At 47.2% G+C, this 20,955-nt stretch overlaps 1 protein-coding gene and 2 long non-coding RNA genes across 3 annotated transcripts in view; 1 reads left to right on the forward strand and 2 right to left on the reverse strand.

Moving 5' to 3' along the window:
* Positions 1-20,955, reverse strand: part of LOC310767883 — a 936,392-nt gene that overhangs the window by 744,480 nt on the left and 170,957 nt on the right. The gene's annotated exons all lie outside the window — the stretch shown is intronic.
* Positions 1-20,955, reverse strand: part of FNDC5 (fibronectin type III domain containing 5) — a 33,447-nt gene that overhangs the window by 9,310 nt on the left and 3,182 nt on the right. Inside the window, exons 2-4 of the mRNA XM_083625372.1 lie at positions 7,761-7,876; positions 6,203-6,401; positions 4,807-4,899 (exon numbers count right to left, since the gene is read on the reverse strand). Of these exons, the coding sequence (XP_083481498.1) occupies positions 4,807-4,899; positions 6,203-6,401; positions 7,761-7,876 (408 nt within the window). The remainder of the gene's footprint in view (positions 1-4,806; positions 4,900-6,202; positions 6,402-7,760; positions 7,877-20,955) is intronic.
* LOC310767881 lies at positions 7,020-8,117 on the forward strand. Its single transcript, XR_014551088.1, has 2 exons — positions 7,020-7,363; positions 7,803-8,117. It is a non-coding gene; the product is annotated as an uncharacterized lncRNA (long non-coding RNA).

Genomic DNA, 20,955 nt, shown 5'->3' on the forward strand with positions numbered 1-20,955 from the left:
CTTGTCTACAAGAAACCAGAAAGTCCTTTGGCCAGGAAGCTGGAGAGTAGGAAGGGAGAGGCAAAATTCGTCCCCAGAGAAGGATGTAAATTATCCCGTTTGCTGTCTCATTGATTTGCTGGCCTGCTTGCTTCACCTGAAACGGCCCTCCTTCCCCCGTGCTTCCAGCGAAAGCAATTGCAAAGCTCCCTGGCAGAGTGTTTCTGCTTTTCATAAATGTTTCATACTGCAGAAGGGGCAAAAGCAGCTGTCGATGGAGCTAGGGGGCTGAGCACAGAAAGCAAACAAGCCTGAGCTGCCTTTTGCATTAGCTCGTGCTTGGCAAGTCCCAGCTGGCAGGAGAAGGCAATGCAGAAGCAGGATGAAGAGGAGCCACTTCAGAGCTTGCTTTCAAAATGCCAGGGACGGGTGAAGCTAGCAGGGAGCTGGGTTGCTGTACTACAACTGGGAGTGAGAGCACTGTGGGTCCAAACACTCCTTCCTCTCTCTTGGCCTCGACCTCTGCTATACTGGGGAGATGATGAAAATAATCACATTGGACTATCTTACCGAGCTGACCAATTTATTGTTACATGCAACCCTACCCCTCTCATCCTAGGGTGATGTGACATCCAGCCCAGTGAGGGAGGGGAAAGCCCCCCACTTGTCTCCATGGCAACAGAGCTCATTGTTGAGATACAGATGATGGGCACTTGGCTGAGCAGCCCAGGCCATCATCTTGACAAACAAACTGGCCTGACAGATTTCCTCTTATAGATTTTAGTCTCTCATACATAAGATCACCCACAGAGGGACGCAGGTGGCGCTGTGGGTCAAACCACAGAGCCTAGGACTTGCCGATCAGAAGGTCGGCGGTTCGAATCCCCGTGATGGGGTGAGCTCCCGTTGTTTGGTCCCTGTTCCTGCCAACCTAGCAGTTCTAAAGCACGTCAAAGTGCAAGTAGATAAATAGGTACCACTCCAGCGGGAAGGTAAATGGCGTTTCCGTGCACTGCTCTGGTTCGCCAGAAGCGGCTTAGTCATGCTGGCCACATGACCCAGAAGCTGTACACCGGCTCCCTCGGTCAATAAAGCAAGATGAGTGCCACAACCCCAGAGTCGGTCACGACTGGACCTAATGTTCAGGGGTCCCTTTACCTTTACACAAGATCACAGACCTGAAGGGACCTACTGTATGTCTACCACCCAGACTGACTCCTTCCTGAAACCTTCAACATTATTGAGCCTCCTGATTTGTAGGCAAATAGGTTTTGCGATATCCATTGTTAAGTGAGCCACTTGTGGGAAGGGTATACAAGAGCACAACAAGCAATTGTTATTCCACACTTTCCAGCACATTTTCTCATCACTTTCCTTACTGCAAAAGTCCTTTTATTTGGGGGTGGGGTGGGGTGGAAGCTATAGGAGGAAGCTTCCTAAACTGGTCAGACCAGTCCCTTTGTCAGTGTAATGGCCTTAGCTGCTCAGCTAAGTATCCTGCATTTGCATCTGAAAACAGCGAGCTCCCTTGTCATAGAAACATATGGGTGGGCCTTTCCCCACCTCTCCTGGCTGGATGCCAGGGTCATCCTAGGATGGAGAACAATAGGCCAAGCGGGGCTATGTGGGGGTGAGTTTGGCTGGGCTGGAAGCTGGACAGAGAGGCTTGTCTTGCTCTGTGCTGAACCCAAAGCTGTGGCTTGGGGCTTCCCTGGAAACCCTTTAGGAGAGGCAAGATCTATGGAAGTGTTAATTAATTAAATAATAATAATAATAATAATAATAATAATAATAATAATAATAATTTATTTATACCCCACCCATCTGGCTGGGCTTCCCCAGACACTCTGGATGGCTTCCAACAAAATATAATACAGAGCTTTGGGCCCCTCCATCCTACACAGTGGTACCTCAGGTTAAGTACTTAATTCGTTCTGGAGGTCCATTCTTAACCTGAAACTGTTCTTAACCTGAAGCACCACTTTAGCTAATGGGGCCTCCTGCTGCTCCCGCGCCGCCGGAGCACGATTTCTGTTCTCATCCTGAAGCAAAGTTCTTAACCTGAGGTAATATTTCTGGGTTAGCAGAGTCTGTAACCTGAAGCGTATGTAACCTGAAGTACCACTGTACTCAGGTTGTATATATATGTAAATAAAACCATATATCCTAAAGACACTGCAGTCTCCAATGACCTTATTGCACCCTGGGTAAGTGCAGGCACCCCTGGAGTCTCTTGCTGCTTGGAGATTGGCCAGGGTTCAAATCCCCACTCAGCCATGAAGCTCACTAGGGACCTTGGGCTGGTCACCACCTCTTGGCCTAACCTACCTCACGAAGTTGTTGTGGGAATTAAATGAGGAGAGGGAGAACCTTGGACACCACCACCTTGAGCTCCTTGGAAGGAAAGGTGGGATAGAAATGTAAATAATAATAATAATAATAATAATAATAATAATAATAATAATAGGACTTTTTATGATTGATCTTTGTAAGCTGTTTTGCTCAGGGAACATTTATTTATTTTTGGCTAAGGAGGTAAAACAGCCTGATATTCAGTGCTTTTTTCCTAGAAAAATAGGTGCTGGTACTCACCATGAAGTTGTTACAGTATGTGTCACGCGTTTTAACAACAATGGGGGAAAGTGCCGGTACCTTTGAGTATCCCCTGGAGAAAAGCACTGCTTATATTTATGCCCATTCTGCAGATGTAAGGTGGGCTGATGTTGAGAGAGAGAGATGCCTGAGGCTACCGAATTTGTTCATGGCCAAGGCAGTATTTAAACTGGGGGCTTATCGCTCACCCCCTTAAGTCGGTTCCATGCAGCCTGCTTAATGAGCATTCAGCCTGGCTTGTGTGCAGAGAGATTAGGCGGCGGCAGCTATTGAATGATAATCCACCTTGTTATCCTCCTCTTTCCAGTGCATTTCCTATCATGTTTCCTTATCCCGTCCAATCTTTCCAGGTGGAGGGGAGGTTTTGTTTCACAAGAGCTCCAGATCAGTTTTAACTGTGCAGCCTGATGTGACTGAATCCCACCAGTAAACAGTGACTGTATGGGAAACGGCCTTAGACACTACTCTGCATTGGCTCGGGGAATTATATGTCAATATGTGCAAATACACCTAAATATACAGAGCAGTCGATATAGATGGAAGAAGAGAAACAATAAAGAACAGGAGTCTCTGGGCATGTGCAGAAAGTACAGGCTTCCTCACCTACACCACACATCTGGGTTTATAGGGGATAAAAATGTGAGGATATGAGTTCAATGCACGTCCAAGCCTTCTGTTTTTACAAATGACTCACACTGGCAACAACCCGCTGGCAAACTTGCAGAATTATAGCAGAAGGGGCTTGAATATTTATGGAGACTATAAGCTAGCACACTTTTATTTATTTTGACAGAGCAGGAACCATTATGGGATGGTGGGGAGTTGCCCCTCTAACTCTTCCATATGTAGTCTTTCCTTATGACATCTCTTAAGAAGTCTAAAAAGAAAAGCCCAGTATTGCAGGTTAATCTTAATTCCAAAAGCAGACCTTAGATTCAACACACATTTAAAGCACATCGCTTTCCTCAAACCTGGGTAGCGTGGTTTCCTCTTGCAGACCTGTGATTTCCTCCTTATCAAATTCCCAGGGTTCTTTGCAGGCTGTTCTGTGTTTTACACGTGTGTTAGATGTGCTGTGAATGGATCCTTGTTTCCTCATAAACTGGTCACACATCAGCACCTACAGTTCTATGATTCTGTCACAGAGGGACCAGTTTTGCTTACAGGAAAGTTTTCTTTTTGTCTCTCTATGCCTGCCCTGCCCCTCGATTCCTGGTAGTAGATTTTAAGAGGATTGGGGCTTACTGCCATTCTGCTGGTTTATGCTCTAATAATGCTTCAGGCCATTTATTGTTTTAACAATTCTGTCATTTTAACAGGGGGTAGTTAAACAGGCACTCTAGTAAAAAATACTAATAACACAGAGAAACAGTAGCGGATTGCAGGGCAGACACAGGGTGACAATTTACACTTGATTTGTCTGTTTAGACTTCTTCAGCATTTCAGAGAAGGCACATAGTGAGAAATCTTGACTGGCTGGCAGTTTACAAGCCTTTGATGGGACAAATAAAGGCAAAAGAGTCTTGTGGCACGGGGGGGGGGGGCTATCCAGGGAGGCGAGTGGCTATTGTGAAGTTATTTCAGTTCCTAACAAGTCCCATCCCCAGGGACTCAGCTGTTTCTCAGCTAAAGAAATAGCTGTTTGAATGTGCACCAGATGGCGACAGAGAGCAGGAATTTTTAAAACGCGATTTTCCATAGAGATTTTTTTCTTTTGTTTTAACAATCTAACTTCTGACTTTTTTTAATAGTGTTTTCCCCCCTGTGTTTAGATCCACCCCAGGAAACAAGCTGGATAAGAGCACATTGGAAACACAACAAAATCTAGAAAGATAACAACCATACTTGTGTGCAAGCTGGGCTAAAGTTGGTAAAATTCTAATAATCTCCATACTTGATTATAGTCAAACCCAGGCACATGTAACCCAAATAACTGCATATTCTTCCTCATTCATTCCTCCCTCTGCCCTCCTTCCACTGCTGTCTGATCTGTGTTCAGTTTTAGACTGGAAACGTAATTGGGGCAGTGGCCTCTCCTCTTGTACTTTTTAAAGCATCCAATGCACACAGGTGGGGATATATTGTGAAAACGACTGCCTAGTTATGTCCACCTGCGCACATGTCTTCAGGGTCTTTTTGTGTGCACAAAATTCTCTGTCCAAAACCCCCAATACATGCATTTATTTTGCATGCATTTAGGGGACTCATACTGACCTGCCCACATGAACAAGACCACGACAATGATGAGGATCTCCCCGGCTCGCAGCTGCTGGTTTTTCTCTCCCATCTCCTTCATCGTCACCTCATCTGCACAGGATGGGGGAAGAGAGAGAGAAAGAGATATGGCAGGCAGACCTTAGCTCCATTCCAAACCTACCCTCACAGATTTTTGTTACCCTAAGCAAAGAATTGGGCAAAGAGTTGACTTGTGAAGCACGGCTTTCAAGTATGCACGGTACCCCTAGGTGTGAGGACCATGTGGCTGCCCCAATGTACCTCAGAGCCTCTGGTAGCAGCCTTTGCCAACCTGGTGGTGTCCAGGCATTTTCGACCACACCTTCCATCAGCCCCAGGTGGCAGCATCCTGTGGCATTGCAGAGGCTTTTTAGATAGACACCTCTCAGCTTGGAGAAACAAACCATGACATCCTCAGCCCCTCCCTCACAAGGAACCTGGTCAAGGTCTCCCCAGCTATGAGAAGATATGCTGCACTTCTATTGAATTCATAGTTATTATTTCTACATGTGTATAAACAAACAAAAGCAGATCTGTGTCCTCTTTCTGAGTGATGTGTAAGTGGTCATCCTGTCCTAACTCAGAGTAGACCCCTTACTGGCCCTACGTCAGTCATATCCTTTTATTTTACTGGGTCTGCACTGAGTAAACCTTATTTTGGTACAACCCAGAGGATTTCAGAATCTTCAAGGTTTTCTCACACTTGAGTGATCAGCAACTTCTACCCCCTTCTGCATTGCTGGGTGCTAGGTCACTCGTTGTTCCACCCCCACGCACTATTCTGTTCCTCCTTGCTGTTTTCCCAGCCACCAAACTGATTTTTGCAAACCTGGAAAGGCTGCTGTGGTGCCTGATGTGGGTGTATACCTCCCTAGCCCTTTTGCACAAATCCGCACAATGCAGAGCCCACCCCCCAATACACACGCAGAAGATTCGCCTTTTGTTCCAGCTGGGCAGGTGCTTGAAAAGGCCCAGTAACCCAAGGGCTGTATCGTGCACCTGGCAGGTCGCAAGGCAGGGCTGATGCATTCCCTCTTGGGCAGAGGGGTTGGCTGCAGCAGCAAATGTTGCACAGCCCCAGTTTAGGCCTTCCAGCTGCTTGCTTCCACTTCCCAGCTGTGTTCATCTGACCAGCTAGAGGGCCCTGGAGGAAGGGGCCACAGCAGTGGACACCCTCCCCCTGGAAGAGGCAGGGTGCACAAAATGAGAATTATCTCCTGCTGGCTCTCACCTTCTTCTGGTACTCCATCCCAGCAGACAGCAGTGACTCAGTGGGGTCCCTTTGCCACTTCTTGCAGCTCCACTTCGCTGCCCTCCTGCAAACAGTGCCGCTTGTCTCCCACCTCCCGGGGCCCACAGCCTCCTCCTGACTTGCCTTTGTTTTTGGAAGCCAGTTTCTCCGCTTCCCGGGGGGTCTTGAAGTGGACTGGTTCGCTGGCTGGACTCTGGCCTTGGATGCTGATGGACTGGACGTGCACAATGTACTCGGTGTCCTCCTCCAGGTCCCAGAGGGAGCACGAGCGGGTGGTGGTGTTCACCTCCTGGATGAAGCGCAGCATCCTGACATCCTTCTTCTGCAGGGGGAGAAAGCAAAACACCCACATATTCCAAAGGGCCAAATGAGAAATGGCAGCAGCAGGTCCCATGGTTTAAACCAGAGCCTGTCCCAATCAGAGGCATAGCAAGGTCAGGTGGTACCCAGTGCGGAAAATTTATTGTCACTCCCCCCCACACACATTCAAATTATTAAAGGAAAGAAAAATAAGATACTTAGAGTCACAAGTGTTGTTTTCTGGTTTATTTACTGAACATTGTGAGCATAAACAGCTTTGGCTTACTGGCCCAGGAGGTCGTCTGCAGTGCCCGTGTGCCCCGGAGCCCAACCGCTGTTGGCAGGGGCTAAGGCCACTGGTTCAGGGACCTGTCTCCCAGCTGCTTTTGGTTCCTATGTTTTTGCAAGAGCTCATTGAGACACAGTTTAGTGACTGCTTTCGACCACTATCCTTTCCTCTTATCAGGGTGGTTGAAACAGGAAGCAGCGACCTACAGAGGCCGCCGCAGTGGCCCAAAAAACCCAACCGCTGCTGGCAGGGGGCTAAGGAAGCCTGCCTTGGCAGCATCAGCCCTTTCCTTTCCTTGCCTTCGCCCTGCCCCCAGCCCGCAGCTGATTGGCCAGCTGGGTTGGGGGTGGGGCGAAGGTCCCAAGGCAAGGAGGGGGGCATCTGGGACCTGGGGAGCCCCGCCAACCTCTTGGAGAGGCGCTTCAATAAGTTTATTTTTAAAATACTTATTTTCTCCAGTTTGTCACCCACCCTCAGTTGTGGCACCCAGAGTGTACCGCCCCACCACATACCCCTTCCTATGCCACTGGTCCCAATCATATGCTTGCTGCTTTGAAATAACTCGTTTTTGCTCACAGTACAAGGTGTCAGAAGACCTTTAAATCCTGATGACAGGGGAATGTCTGAATACAATGAGGGAAGAGAGAGTCATTGCATCTTTCTGAAGTTTGATTGACAAGGAAACTCTTTAGGCAGTGAGTTGCATCAGCCTCTTAATTACTGTAACAGTTTGTTCAGCTTTTATATAAATTTATTCAGGTTTGTGTATATCTTTTATTTTTACATCTGTTAAAAATAGGAACTGAAAGGGAATGCTGTGATTTGCCAGGGATAGTCAGAATATTTTTTATTTTATTTTTTGTCAACTAGTGCTACTTTTATAAGGCTACGTAGTTCCCATTGATAAATTCTTGTTTTAAGATCTGATGACTAGAAGCAAGGAAACAATTCTGAATCTGAGGTTGTTTCCAGACAACCTCTTTATTGATTCAACTGCACAAAGTTGCTGGTAGGTTAGACAACATTGGCTGTTTATTGAACCTCCATTCTGATCTTGCAAAAAGTCCAGTTTTAAGGGATTTTGCCACCTACCTGCTGGGAGATGGCAAATCCTATGACCACCTCTTCTTCCAGGACGTCCCAGGTCACAACAGCTGAGTTGGCTTTCAGGAGCTTGACTGTGACATTGACTGGAGCGGAGGGGCTGTCTGCAAGGAGAGGGAGATTCACATCACATGAATGGAGAAGATGCTTAGCAGGAGAGAAGGAAGCTGGAAGGACTTCTTCACACCACACATGATTAGCTAATGGAGTTGACTGTCAGAAGAAACATAATAAATAACAACAGCAATCTATGGCTTTTTAAACTGCGGGGGGTTTATTGTTTTTATTTGTTACTGTGTTAAGCATTTTTGTGTTTTTATATTATAAACCGCCCTGTGATCCTCATCTGAAGGGCAGTATTATTATTAGGCACTCACTCCCACCTGAAGGAGAGCTGATGGTTGCTCATACTGGGGTGGTTTGGAGAAATGCAGAAGAGAAATTTGTGGAGGCAACATGTCTGGATAGCTAGTACCCTTTACAGATAAATGGAACCTTAGTATTCAGAGGCCATGCATTGCAATGCTTCTGGCCAGTAGCAGTGGATCTGTATCAAGAAGCAATCACTGAACAATTAACTCCCATGGAAACATCACCTGTAGTCTCCCTAATAAATGATGCATCTGGCAACTTTGCCCAGGACTGTTAAGAGACACTCCAGCAAGACCTCTGGATGCATTAGCCTTCTTCTGCACAGACCCCTCCCAGTCTTACAACAACACCTTAAAAGATTGGGAGAATGTAGGCAGCATGCTTTGAACGAAGAAGAAGAATTATGCAAGTATAATGGTGATGAAGACTCTGCCATGTGTGTGCATGGATCTACATATGCAGCACAGATAAGCCCCTAACCGGATAGGCGCTAGGAAAAACACACTAGTTTACACATTAGAATATGCCCTAGGGAAAGGAGGGAATGCAGGCAAAGGCTGTTTTGTGTACATTTAGCCTCACAATGGTCCTAAGAAATAGGTAAGACTATGGGCTTTCCATACCTCATCTTACTGTGGATTTCGTCTACATGGTGCTCCCCTCTAACTGTTACTGTCCCAAGCTTTCCCCTCCATATATCCAGAGAATCCCTATATGCAATTGATGCAGCTCTCCTATATGAATTTTCAAAGCAAAGGGGATCTCTGGATTTACGGAGGAGCAAGTGTGGGACAGCAGTAGCTGGATAAGAACGTCACACGGGCAAGGAGGCACAAGGGATTCACAATATGCATAAGGATGAGATATGGGTGGGTCCTGAGATGTAGAGAGACAAGTGAATTCACCCGGAGACAGGAAAACTCACTTGAGAAATCTCACATGAGGGGGTGGGCAAAGGTTAGCAAGTAAGAAGGTATCTTCTTCCCCTCTCTCTCACTAACTGCATTGCTCTAATTCCAAAATTATACTGGAGCAAGATATTTAGTTGCCATTGGAAAGCCCAATCCCAAGTGAAAAGCAAGCCAGTAAATTTGGAGCCTGTTACTTAACAGGGTCTGCAAGATTCCCAGCAGGTGTGAGGAGGCCAGCAAGAAACTAGCCAGTGGCCCTTTCGCTTACCTAGAGCCTGTCACTGTTTTTGATCATAGCTACTCTTTGGGATTCGGGAGGAATACAAGGTTCTTAAAAAAAGAAAAAAGAAAGCACATATCTAGTTATAGGATGCACATGTCCATTTCTGCTACAGCTGTCTCATCACTACCATAAGCTTTACTTTTAAAGCATTACTTTTAAAAATAAATAATCGTGGATTAGAACTTAAGTCTTCTCTGAACAGCCAACTGGATGGATGGGTGCCAATTTAGCAGCTGCTCCTTTGGCATGCAAACAGCAGACAAAAGGGATTCACAGCACAATCCCGCACATGCCTACTCTGAGTAAGTCCCAATGAGTTCAGTGGGGCTTACTCCTCCCAGGTCAAGTGGGCACAGTCTTGCAGTCTCGGCATGACTGCAGCTGCATCCTGCTGTTGCAGCTGAGCTATCCCAAGGGCAACCAGCACTGGAGCTCAGCTCCCATCCCTGCTGGCCGCTCTGAAGGGCCCAAAAGCAGCAACCTTCCTGGCTGCAGTTGAGAGCCTTTGAGCTCTGGGGCTTCCTAAGCTGCACTTACTGTAAAAGCAGCAAGGAAGCACAGCGGAATTTGTCTCAAGGCCAGGCAGTGAGGAGTTTGTAGGTCACTTTGTTCCCGTTCTGCAGGGTGCACCCCCGACATTGTAAAAAGCTTAAAGACTGCAGAGCCTTTCCAGAAGGGTCAAGGGATGCCGAAAGCCTTTTAGCAGCAAGCGAGAGCCACGGATGGTGGTGCACTCATTGTGGAACTTGCGCTGCACCCATTTGCACTTCACCTTCCCACACACTCTATTCATACAGACACACAACACTCATGCGAACACACACTAGCACCCACGCAGTCCAACAGAGAAGTCAAAAGCCCTCCCACCCAAGAGATTTGGAGGTTTCAAAGCCTGCAGTCTCCAGATTCCTGCCTTTTGTTTTCCATTTTTTTCTGCAAATGAACAGGCATACTATGCATTCATTCATGGTTCTAGGCATAGGAAGCACCCTAAAAGCTTACTTTTATTTTGCGCGCGCGCGCGCGCACACACACACACACACACACACCATTTGCTGTGGGTTCAAAGTGCTTCCCATATGTAGTCATCCTTGCAAGAGACCTGTGAGGGTGAAGAGTGTCCAGATCTGGGGGAACTTGAGGAAACAGGGCCTTAGATAAGGGCCTCAAAGTTTAAGATGAGATTTGAACCCGGGGATCCTGCATCAGCTCACACGCTTACCAACTGGGGAAATTCAGGGAGGACTTTTCAATGGCTTAATGCAGATTAGCCAAAGGAACCTCAAATCAGAGGTGCCCTGCTGCCCTGCTAGTTACCACCTCCCAATCTGAACAACGAGCCTCCTTACAGATGTTCCCAAGACATGGCGAGATGCCCAATTCCTGAGCTATCAAAGAAACAGGTGGCAATTCCACACCAAGGTGGGGATTATTCTTCACCAGCTTGGCTGCAAAGACCAAGCTTCTGTGCCAAAGTGCCACCACCTCTAGGCTGGGCCCCTGCCCTGGATGTCCCTCCAGTCGTTTGAAGCTATAGCTAAGTGGGCTGGGCTGGGCAGGGCTGCCTTTGTCTACTTCCAGGCATTGCTTAGTGGAACCTGCCAGGAAGCTCTAAATGTCAAGATGCCATCGTGGCAGCTTTCTGTTCCCTGTGCCGTGACCTTTTCTGCAGAAATGAGAGGCGTAAGAACATGACCTGCAGTTCTGTTGCTAAGTTTTCTGATCTCTATTCACTCGCTCACTCGCTCAAGAGCTGGAACCTGACCACCCCTCTCTCGCTCTCATTCTCTTTCCTCCTCTTGGGGCTGCGGGGGTCCTTGTTTCCTTCTTGGAAGTGGAGGTGTGGATATAAAAGGGTTTCCCGCCTTCCTCATGCACTTTGCTATTCAGAGAATTCTTTTTTGCACTCTTCTCTGTGGGGCTCCCACATTGAGAATAATAGCGCGCCAACTTTATGGGTTTTTTAGCAAGGGCTGAAAGCACTCTCCAGAGTGCCTTAGTGACAACGGTACACACAAAAATCCTGGGCCCACCTCTGCCATTTATTTGGACCTGGAGTCACGCAGAGGCCGTGGGAAGGAATGATGGATGGGGATGGATGCTGAACCACCTTGTCCCCCTGCCACTTTGAGAGGACAAAGCCCCCCTGGCAGCCTGGCCTTTTGTTCTCGAAAGGACAGAGGAAACTGCTCTGAGAACCACTGAGCAGCAAATGGGGCCAGAGGCACCATAATCTTAGGCCTCCAGCAAGCCATGGGTGGGTGTAGCTGGAGCCAGCAGCCAAGGTGGTGGGGGGTTTAGAACGCACTCCACCCCTTTCCCAAGAAGTTGATTTCTAAAAGAGGAAAGCACCAAGCACAGAGATTTTCAAGACTCCACAGTTCGGGGGGGGGGGGAGGTAGGGCATTGTAGAAGCAGCCTTGTATTTTACTTCTGAGCCCTAGGTTTGGTGGAGGAATTTGATGCAGTTCACATTTGAAGGCGAACCTACCCTAATCCACACTTTCCCAAACAATATGCAAACTGAAATGTAGCCACCCTTCGAAATTTGCACTTCTCCAAATTTTGTGGTGCCGTTCTCCAGTTGAGGAAAGTGGACAAAAATGCATATAGCAGCACAGAGTTTGCATTCAAAATGTAAGAGAAAATAAGATTCAAAAATGCATTCTCTCAGAGGAAATCACTTTGCAAAATTGTGTATATTATGCAAAATTGCATAGGAAAATGTGTATATCAGGGGAAATGGGCACTAAAAAATGCTGGTTAATTTTCATGAGGGTTATTATTATTTTTTTAATTGCAAACTGATATGGAAATGCGGAGACTTGAAGTGAAAGGGTGGAAAAATGAGAACCCGAGAGAAACCAGCTTTCATGCATCCCTATTTCTGAGAGAGGGGGAGAGCGAGTGTGCATGCTGGAGACTGATAGCACCTTATGATATATCAGTTTACACACACACACACACACACACACACACACAAACACTGAGCAGGAAGAAATAGGTAGGCACCCTGATGAGAGTTCCTTCCTTCCCCACTGCCTGGCTTAGGGCAATTTGTGGCACAGTGTTGCCGCCTTCCCCCTCTCCCCCTCTAAGCCACCCAGCCATGCCCTGCTCCCTTTGGTGATCCTGCCTGCTCTTCCCAGAACAGACTCCATTTAAACGCCTCCTTTTAAACTTCTTCCAGGACGTCTCCTCCCCAGTATGCACAAAGCTCCTTCCTCTGCATGTAACTCTGCTAGCTCCCTGTTGCTGCTGCTTCCCCCAGCCTTTGCTTGCCTTCCTTCATTGCCTCCTCCACTGTCACATTTCCAGATTGCAAGGTCCTTGGGACAGCAATCTGTCAGTTTACCCATGTCGCTTTGCAAAGGGCCATTTTTCCAGCAGGGTGCCACTCTTGGACTCTGCACCCACCACTCACTGTTGACGTCCTTCTGTTTTGGTTGGGAGGCTGTTGCCTGCTGGCTCAGAGGCCCCCTTTCCACCCACATTAACAAGCTTTGCATCAGCTTGCATGTTCAGCTCTAATTAAAGGAATCAGTCCATCACCCTCAGGGGAGTAGCTTCTAACAAAGTATTTGGCAAAAAATTGCTAATTTGTCTGAAATGGCACTTATAAAATAGATTCTCTTACTAGAATGTCTACTTTCTGGCCCAGGAACTAAAAATCAATCATCCCTGTTCCTGAACAAGAGAAATCACTGCTAATGAATCTTGTCCTGTTTCTATTTGCTCCAGTCTTAAGCAGGTTCATCTCAGAGTGAGTAAGAAGAAGAAGAAGAAGAAGAAGAAGAAGAAGAAGAAGAAGAAGAAGAAGAAGAGTTTGGATTTGATATCCCGCCTTTCACTCCCTTTAAGGAGTCTCAAAGCGGCTAACAATCTCCTTTCCCTTCCTCCCCCACAACAAACACTCTGTGAGGTGAGTGGGGCTGAGAGACTTCAGAGAAGTGTGAGTGGCCCAAGGTCACCCAGCAGCTGCATGTGGAGGAGCGGAGACGCGAACCCGGTTCCCCAGATTATGAGGCTACCACTCTTAACCACTACACCACACTGGCTCTCTGAATAACTGAATAAAACAGTTTTGGGCAATGTGGTGTCCTCCAGATGTTTTAGACCCCCCGACCTCCATCAGCCTCAGCTACCAGAGCTGACTGGAGCTGATGGAAGTTGTAGTCCAAAACATCTGGAGGGCACCAGGTTGGGAAAGGCAGAAATTGCCTTCTTTCTTTTTCTTCTGTCTCCACAAGCAAAACCACCCTCCAGATGTTTTCAGACTACAACTCCCATTATCCCTGGCCATTGGCCATACTGGCTGGCACTGTTGGGAGCTATAGTCTTGCAACATCCAAGGGGCCATGGCTAAAGGCCAGATTGAATTGTGTATTGTCTTAAGAAACTCACATGAGTTTGCAACTAGTTTTCTGCTGTGTAAAGGGGAATGCATTCCGCTAAGTAAAGGAACTTGCTAGCTCGTTAGGAAGGATATTAATAAGCAATATATCCTCTCCTGCCACCCTGAACATTCCCACACTAATGTCCTCATTCAATTGTCTTTATTTTGCCTTTGAAAGTGGAGCAAGCCTGCTCAGTTCAGAGGGACTTACTGCAAAGGAAGTGTACATAAGTGTAGTTACCCTGGAATGATACTGAGATAAGGCAACTAACTTCCCAGATAAATCCCTCAGTTAATTTGCCCCAAATCACTAAAAACCAGTTCTTCTTCATTTCATTTATCCCAGTTAAGGTCCCAACAAATCCCATTTCAAATCAATTCAATTCCCCTTCAATTATCCATATCTGTTACCCTTCAAATCATCTCTAGATTAAAACATCTAAAATTCATTTATTTCCCCAAATTCAATCCGACTGGGTAACCCAAATGTTTCCTCAGTTCAATTCCCCTCCCCAATCAATAGTCCACCAGAAACATTTGGGGCGCTTAGAAAAAGATCCAGGGCCCATCTTGTCAGGAATGTGAAATGAAGGGGCAGGAAGCGATAACGGGTGTGAGGATGTTACAAGCCCTCAAAAACAATGTCCCTGTCTTCACCTCTGGGACACTGGAGGGAGGGAATGGCCTTAGTCCCAACTCTTATAATCTGTGATGAGGTATTGGGGGAAGGTATTGGGGAAATTAAAAGACGCCTGCTTCTTGGGAGAAAAGCAATGACAAACCTAGACAGCATCCTTAAAAGCAGAGACATCACCTTGCCAACAAAGATCCATATAGTTAAAGCCATGGTTTTCCCAGAAGTGATGTATGGGAGTGAGAGCTGGACCATAAAGAAGGCTGATCGCCGAAGAATTGGTGCTTTTGAATTATGGTGCTGGAGGAGACTCTTGAGAGTCCCGTGGACTGCAAGAAAATCAAACCTATCCATTCTGAAGGAAATCAGCCCTGAGTGCTCACTGGAAGGTCAGGTCGTGAAGCTGAGGCTCCAATACTTTGGCCACCTCATGAGAAGAGAAGACCCCCTGGAAAAAACTCTGATGTTGGGAAAGATGGAGGGCACAAGGAGGAGGGGACGACAGAGGACGAGATGGTTGGATAGTGTTCTTGAAGCTACCAGCATGAGTTTGACCAAGCTGCAGGAGGCAGTGGAAGACAGGAGTGCCTGGCATGCTCTGGTCCATGGGGTCACGAATAGTCGGACACAACTAAACGACTAAACAACAACAAATTGGGGGAAGGAGGCCAACTGAGAGTGGCTACCTAGTGAGTCCATGGCTGAGGTAAGATCTGAACTGAGTACCAACTACCTCCCGCAAATTCAGCCCCTCCATGGCTCCCCATCTCAGTGTCTCTAGCCAGCTGAACTTTCCTTGGGCAAGTCTTCAAACCTCAGCTATGACAATCAAATCGATCTGGAGATTTAGACTGGAGATTTGGTAAAATGGGACCAAACGTTTCCATTAAAACTCAGCTTTAATAAAGACTCACAGCCCAAATGCAGGACACCCCTCCCCTTGACTGCCCTTCAAATGTGACATCTTTGTGACCATAACAATTCTGGATAGCACCGCAAGCAAAAATGCCTCTGATGTGGGCACATGTGAAAATAAAACGGCCTGAAAGCCTTGCTGCTGATCACCTCCGGTGGAAGCACATGTTTTGTGCTGTAAGGATAAGTCCATTTCACTTTACCTGCCCTAGGGCCCATTTGCTACACCACCACTCTAGAGCCTTTAAAGATTGTGCACAGTTCAGTTCCCTCTTTCATCAGCATCTGAGTAATGGGCAGCACTTCTGCAGCGGCTTAAGGGACCAAGCCAGGGCTCACCACAGAGGCCTCAGGCCTGGTGTTATTACAGAGCTAAATCACATTTCCAAGCTGTAAAAATGACTTAAATATTATCTTGGCCATTGCCTTGAGCAGACAATAGAAATTAGGGGAGGTGGGGAGAAGGGCTTTTCCAATGAGGCTTCTGCTCCAGTCAAAACCTGCAAGTTCTCTGGCGGCATGAGTCTTTTTCCTACGGAGCCAGCTGCCAAATTAACTTTTTCATTCCCTTCTGGCATCTGCACACCCCTCGTTAAATGAATCCTGCTCTTCTGTTCTTTGATTTTAGCTTATGGATAGGGCCAATAAAGTGGTGCAAATTAGCCGTGTGCCATTTGCCAAAAGATGGCTTATGAACACCTCGGGGAGTGAGGAAGAAGGCGATCACGTTGTGCACCCTGATTGCTAAAGTCACCACAGGGAAACTAAATCGTAGACCATCCGTAAGAAGACCGTTTGCATCCTTCCGTGTTTGCACAAATCACTCAAGCCAACAACAGGTTTGCACTGTGTTGGCTGTAACTGTTGCTGTCAGCAACCAATGTCTGAAACCTGGGCAATGATCCCTGGGCTTGATTAACTGCTGGGAAGGAAGATTTGAAATAAAACACTTTAAGGTGGCCACTTACACATCACCAAGGAAGTGGAGATAAATTGTCAGAAGGAGGAGACAGATTTGCATAAAATGGGCATATGTTAATAGATGCACATTAAGAAAATAATAATCTGCAATTTAGATAGAAATGCAAGTGGGAAAGTCTGTGTCCAGTTCAGTTTGCTGTCAGTACTGTTGGCAGACAGCTTTACGGCCTCTCCTGCTCTCTCTCCTTCAAGGCCCCTGCCCTTATGCTTCTTTATATATAAAATGGACTTGGACCAAACTGTACACAGACACACACACACAAAATGCAGAGGGCACTTTCAAATTAGAGGACTTCCCCCTGTGAAGGAGGAAACATGGGCATCCCCAAAACACTGGGATTTCTGTCCCAAGCTAACACACATTTGTAAAGTAAAGCTGGGTTCTGTATAAATTATGGAAATGAAAGAAAGGGACATGGATCTACACGTACAGCACCAAAGCCACACCCCTGACCATTGAACTCAGCTTCTTTCAACTCCTGGGATTTAAAAAGATTTTGCCCGTGTCACTTCTGGCTCATCTTCACAACAGTAAGGACTAAGAACCTGCTTGCTGGTTTCTGAACACAATATCAAATTTTGCACCTTGTTCTTTCCCTCTCCCCACAGACTCATAGAACACACTCTCAGTCCTGCCGTTGGGCTTTGCATGCCATCGTAGAGCTGCACAGTGTCACCCAGCCAGCTAAATGCCCACTGGGAGCTCCATAAGCTTCCTGTTCTGCTGTCTGTCCTGGAACTGCAGAAAGAAGGGGATTGTCAAGCACCTGGCTGGCTGGCAGGCTACAACAGATGGCTAACGGGTTGCCCTCAGCATAGTGGGGCACAAGTGTTATCGGAGGTTGGGGGCAGTGCTTAATTTCAAGAAACAGAAAGGTTCTGGGGTTCAGTCCTTGGCATGTGCTTTGGACTGAAATCTTGCTCCTGAATTCTAAGAGAGCAGGGTTACCCTGTAGCTGCCCAGTGCTGAGTGAGAGGTACATGGGCAGAGGTAACTTTCATTATGAAAGGTTTGTTCCTATCTGCTTTATCAAAAAATGGTGAATGAGGGTGACATGCTGGAAGAAGGGTGACTGCACAGAGCCACATTCCTATCCCTCTTAGGTAGGAGGATTTTTGAATGGCACATGGAGGTGGCCCTATGGTTAGGCAGAAGGAGAGCAGCCATCCTGAAGGGGTGGATTTTGCGCACTATGAATGGTGCTGATGTGGGATAAGTTCCTGCTGGCTTGTGCTACATGTTAATTGGGAAGCAGGGGGCAGGCGGGGGAGAGAATGCCATTTGGATGAGTTCATAATGTACACAGTAAAATGTTTGTGGAGGGTTTGTATGTGTGTCCAGGAGGGCACAGAGGAGAAGAGGAAATCAGCTAAAAACCGAGTCCTTTATTTCATCCCATTCCTTTATTCAATCTCAGCTGCTTGAATCTGAGGTGAACTAAGGATAAGGTGAGAGGAGGAGGAGGAGGAGGCCATGGCATTGGTATGAAAAAGGAGAAATGGGTGGCTATTAGAATTACAAAGGACTTTTGGGAGAGGGTGCGTGTGCCACATCTTACCCACAATCACCATTTTAAGGACACCTTCATAAATCTCCAGCGGTGCCTCCCAGACAAAGTGACTTCCGGAGTCCCTTGCTCCTTCACAACAGAAGCAGTCAAGGACAACCGTGTGTCTGTTACGTCTACTTCAGCATGGGCAGCAAGAAGCAAAGCAGATGGGCATTGCCGGGGGTGGGGGGGGATGTGCTCTGCCTGGAGAGAGCATGTCACCCCATTAAACTAGGGGCTGCATCCAGCAGCATGAGACATGCTTGCCATCTGCATTGCTTCGAGGTTGCCATTTCTTTGTAGTTAGAACATGAGCAAAATGCATTTTTGCATGAACAGGAAATGTCCTTTGGGTTGGATTTTGGGGTAGGAAATTGCTGGTCACTGGGCAGCATTTATCAGAACTGGACTTATTCTGCTTGAGACCCTGTTTAGCTTCGGAACCTGGAATGTGTGAAGCAACATAAGAGAAGAGGAAGCATGTGCAGAGTGCTTTTCCTAATACTGATTAAAGAACCAGATGCCACCTGTCTAGAATTGGGGAGAAGGGTAGCACAGGAAAAAATGTGTAATGATCATGTGACCTGTCTGTTTAGGAACTAAACTTGAGTCAGAATATTTGGGGAATTGCATTCATAGGCCTCACTGTGGAACTGAAACAGTCACATGCAGAATGGAGACTGTATCTGAGGCAACTTCTTCAAGCAAGTTCTAGCTGCATGAAGCTCTCCATGTGTTACATCCTCACAGACATAAAATCAGTTAGCAGAGACATCCAACTCATCCCAATTTGTGCCAACACCCCCTAATTCTAACTTGTGGTTATAGAAGTATGGTTCATTTGCATACTATATTATGCAAAATTATATGACACAGCTTTACTATTCTGATTGCAAAATATATCCCAGTTATTTTCAGTGAATCTATGATGACTAGAAACTTGCTAGAGAATATGATTTGTTTAGATTTCAGGAGCCAAAGGTCTTCTGTTAAAATTTTGGATTCCATTGTGGTGTGATGGGCATGGAATGCAAACAGACCTGCACCTTATTTAACGCACTTCCAATTTCAGCAGTTTTGAAACTGACTTGAATGTCATGAATTCCTTCCCCATCCCCATCCCCCAAATCAGAGGGTGCTAAGAACTCTTTGCCAGTAATCTCAGTGGCGTAGCGTGGGTTGTCAGCACCCGGGGCAAGGCAAGTAATTTGCGCCCCCTAACCCGTGGATTTGCGCCCCCCTAACCCTAACCCCCAGATGTTGCGCCCGGTGCGGCCGGCCCCCCCTGCACCCCCCCACGCTACGCCACTGAGTGATCTTTATGGGAATACTGTGTTGTAATGCTTGGGAGCCCTTAACAAGTCACACTGCTCTCAAGTTTGCTGTGTGGGCATGCCTGGGGGGGGGGTCCACAGCTCACTGGCAGAGCACCTCCACTGTGTGAAGAAGGTCCAAGGTTTAATCCCTGGCGTCTTCAGGTAGGTCTAAGAATGTCCCCTGCCAGAAACTCTGGAGAGCCACTGCCAGTCAGTGTAGACTACACTGAGCTAGATGGACCAATGAGTTTCGCTCAGTAGGGCAGGCAGCTTTCTATGTAGAGCATGAGACTCTTAATCTGCAGGTTCAGGCCCCACCTTGGGCAAAAAGATTATTGCATTGCAGGGAACTAGATGACCCTCACAGCCCCTTCCAACTTTACAATTCTATGATTCTATTTTTCCTGTGCCTGTTCATTGCTGTATCAGCGCACAGAATCCAATTGATCCAGATATCCATGATCCCCTGAGTTAGATGCTTTCATCCACCAAAGATTACCCAGCCATGACAATACCTTCCAAGCTTTAGGGTCATTTCAGGATAAAAGGAAGAGCACACACCATGGGCCAGCTTGCAGCCCTGCCTAAAGTACCAGGTAACAAGGGTGCTCCTGGGCAGAGACACTGATGTACTCTATGCCAAGACAGGGAACTTCTGTATCCTGACAGCAGTTCAGTTTTAACGTCCCAGTGCAAGGGACTCTGACAGCAGATCTCTCTTATCTGCACCACCAGGACAGCTTGCAAGGAGAGGGAATGGCTGAGCACTACCTGTATAGTGGCAGGAAGGAAGACTGCAGCTGATCAGCCCCAAGCAATCAGGTGGCCCAAGACACCAACAGAGGCTCTGTTGCAAGAACATTCATAGGCAGGGGCTGCTGCCAGGTAAAGTAAATGAAGCAGTGGGCCCTTTATGTTTCTTTGATTGCAGAAGGCTCACTGCTGACCAAGGCTGCAGCCACTCACCGTCTTCTTTCCCCCAGAATGCATCTGGGCCCTGAGACAGAACGGCCCAGATGGCATTCTGGAGAAATGCAGCTGGTGGGTGTCTGAAACCTCAGCCAGGGCTTTACTTTGCTTCTGTGTGCCCAATGCATAGAAAAAGGAGGAAAAATGAGAAAGTGATGTCAGTGACTGTCAGTAGCTCCAGTAGGCTCTGACAGGCCTGGTAACTAAAGAAGCCACAAAGGCTCTGGGGCCTTGCGGAAACCAAAGACTATGTGCCTGTCTGGGGCTGCATCATCTGCCTCTGCGCCTCTGAGATTGGTCTGCGTACTCTGGAGCATAGACAATATGGGGGTGGCAACAGGGGGCAGGCACTCCCCCAATAAGGAGCTTATACTGCATTTCTGAAATCCTGTCATTAACATATGGTATCTCACTCACCTAGAAATATACTTTCCCCCTTCCATACTGCCACCCCCTGAATTCTTTTTCAAGTGCCACAGCTGCTCTGGAAGTCAACCATCAGCTTTGCTCACCTGCCCCTGGCTCTTCAGAGTCTCAGGTGCCACTTTTGGACTTGACCTCTGCCTGCCATGGACAATGCCAGCTGCTTGCCTTGCTGGGCTCTGACCCCAGAGATTGGGATGGTGTTTTACCCCACAAACAGATCCATTCATTGAGGTCAGATTCCATAACAACTCTGGCAGCAGAGAGCAGGAGAGGCTCTGCAGTAATACAGCACCTGCCTTAGCAGAACGTACACAGCCAAAATGAGAGACGGAGCATTAACTTGTGGAATATCACTGTTGTTTACAACTTTTCCAAGGTTTCATTTTCCTTATCAATAAAGCTGGGAGCAAACCTTGGCAAAAAATTAGTA

This window comes from Podarcis filfolensis (assembly GCF_964270895.1).
Source record: "Podarcis filfolensis genome assembly, chromosome: 8".
In the NCBI taxonomy this organism is placed as follows: Eukaryota; Metazoa; Chordata; class Lepidosauria; order Squamata; family Lacertidae; genus Podarcis; species Podarcis filfolensis.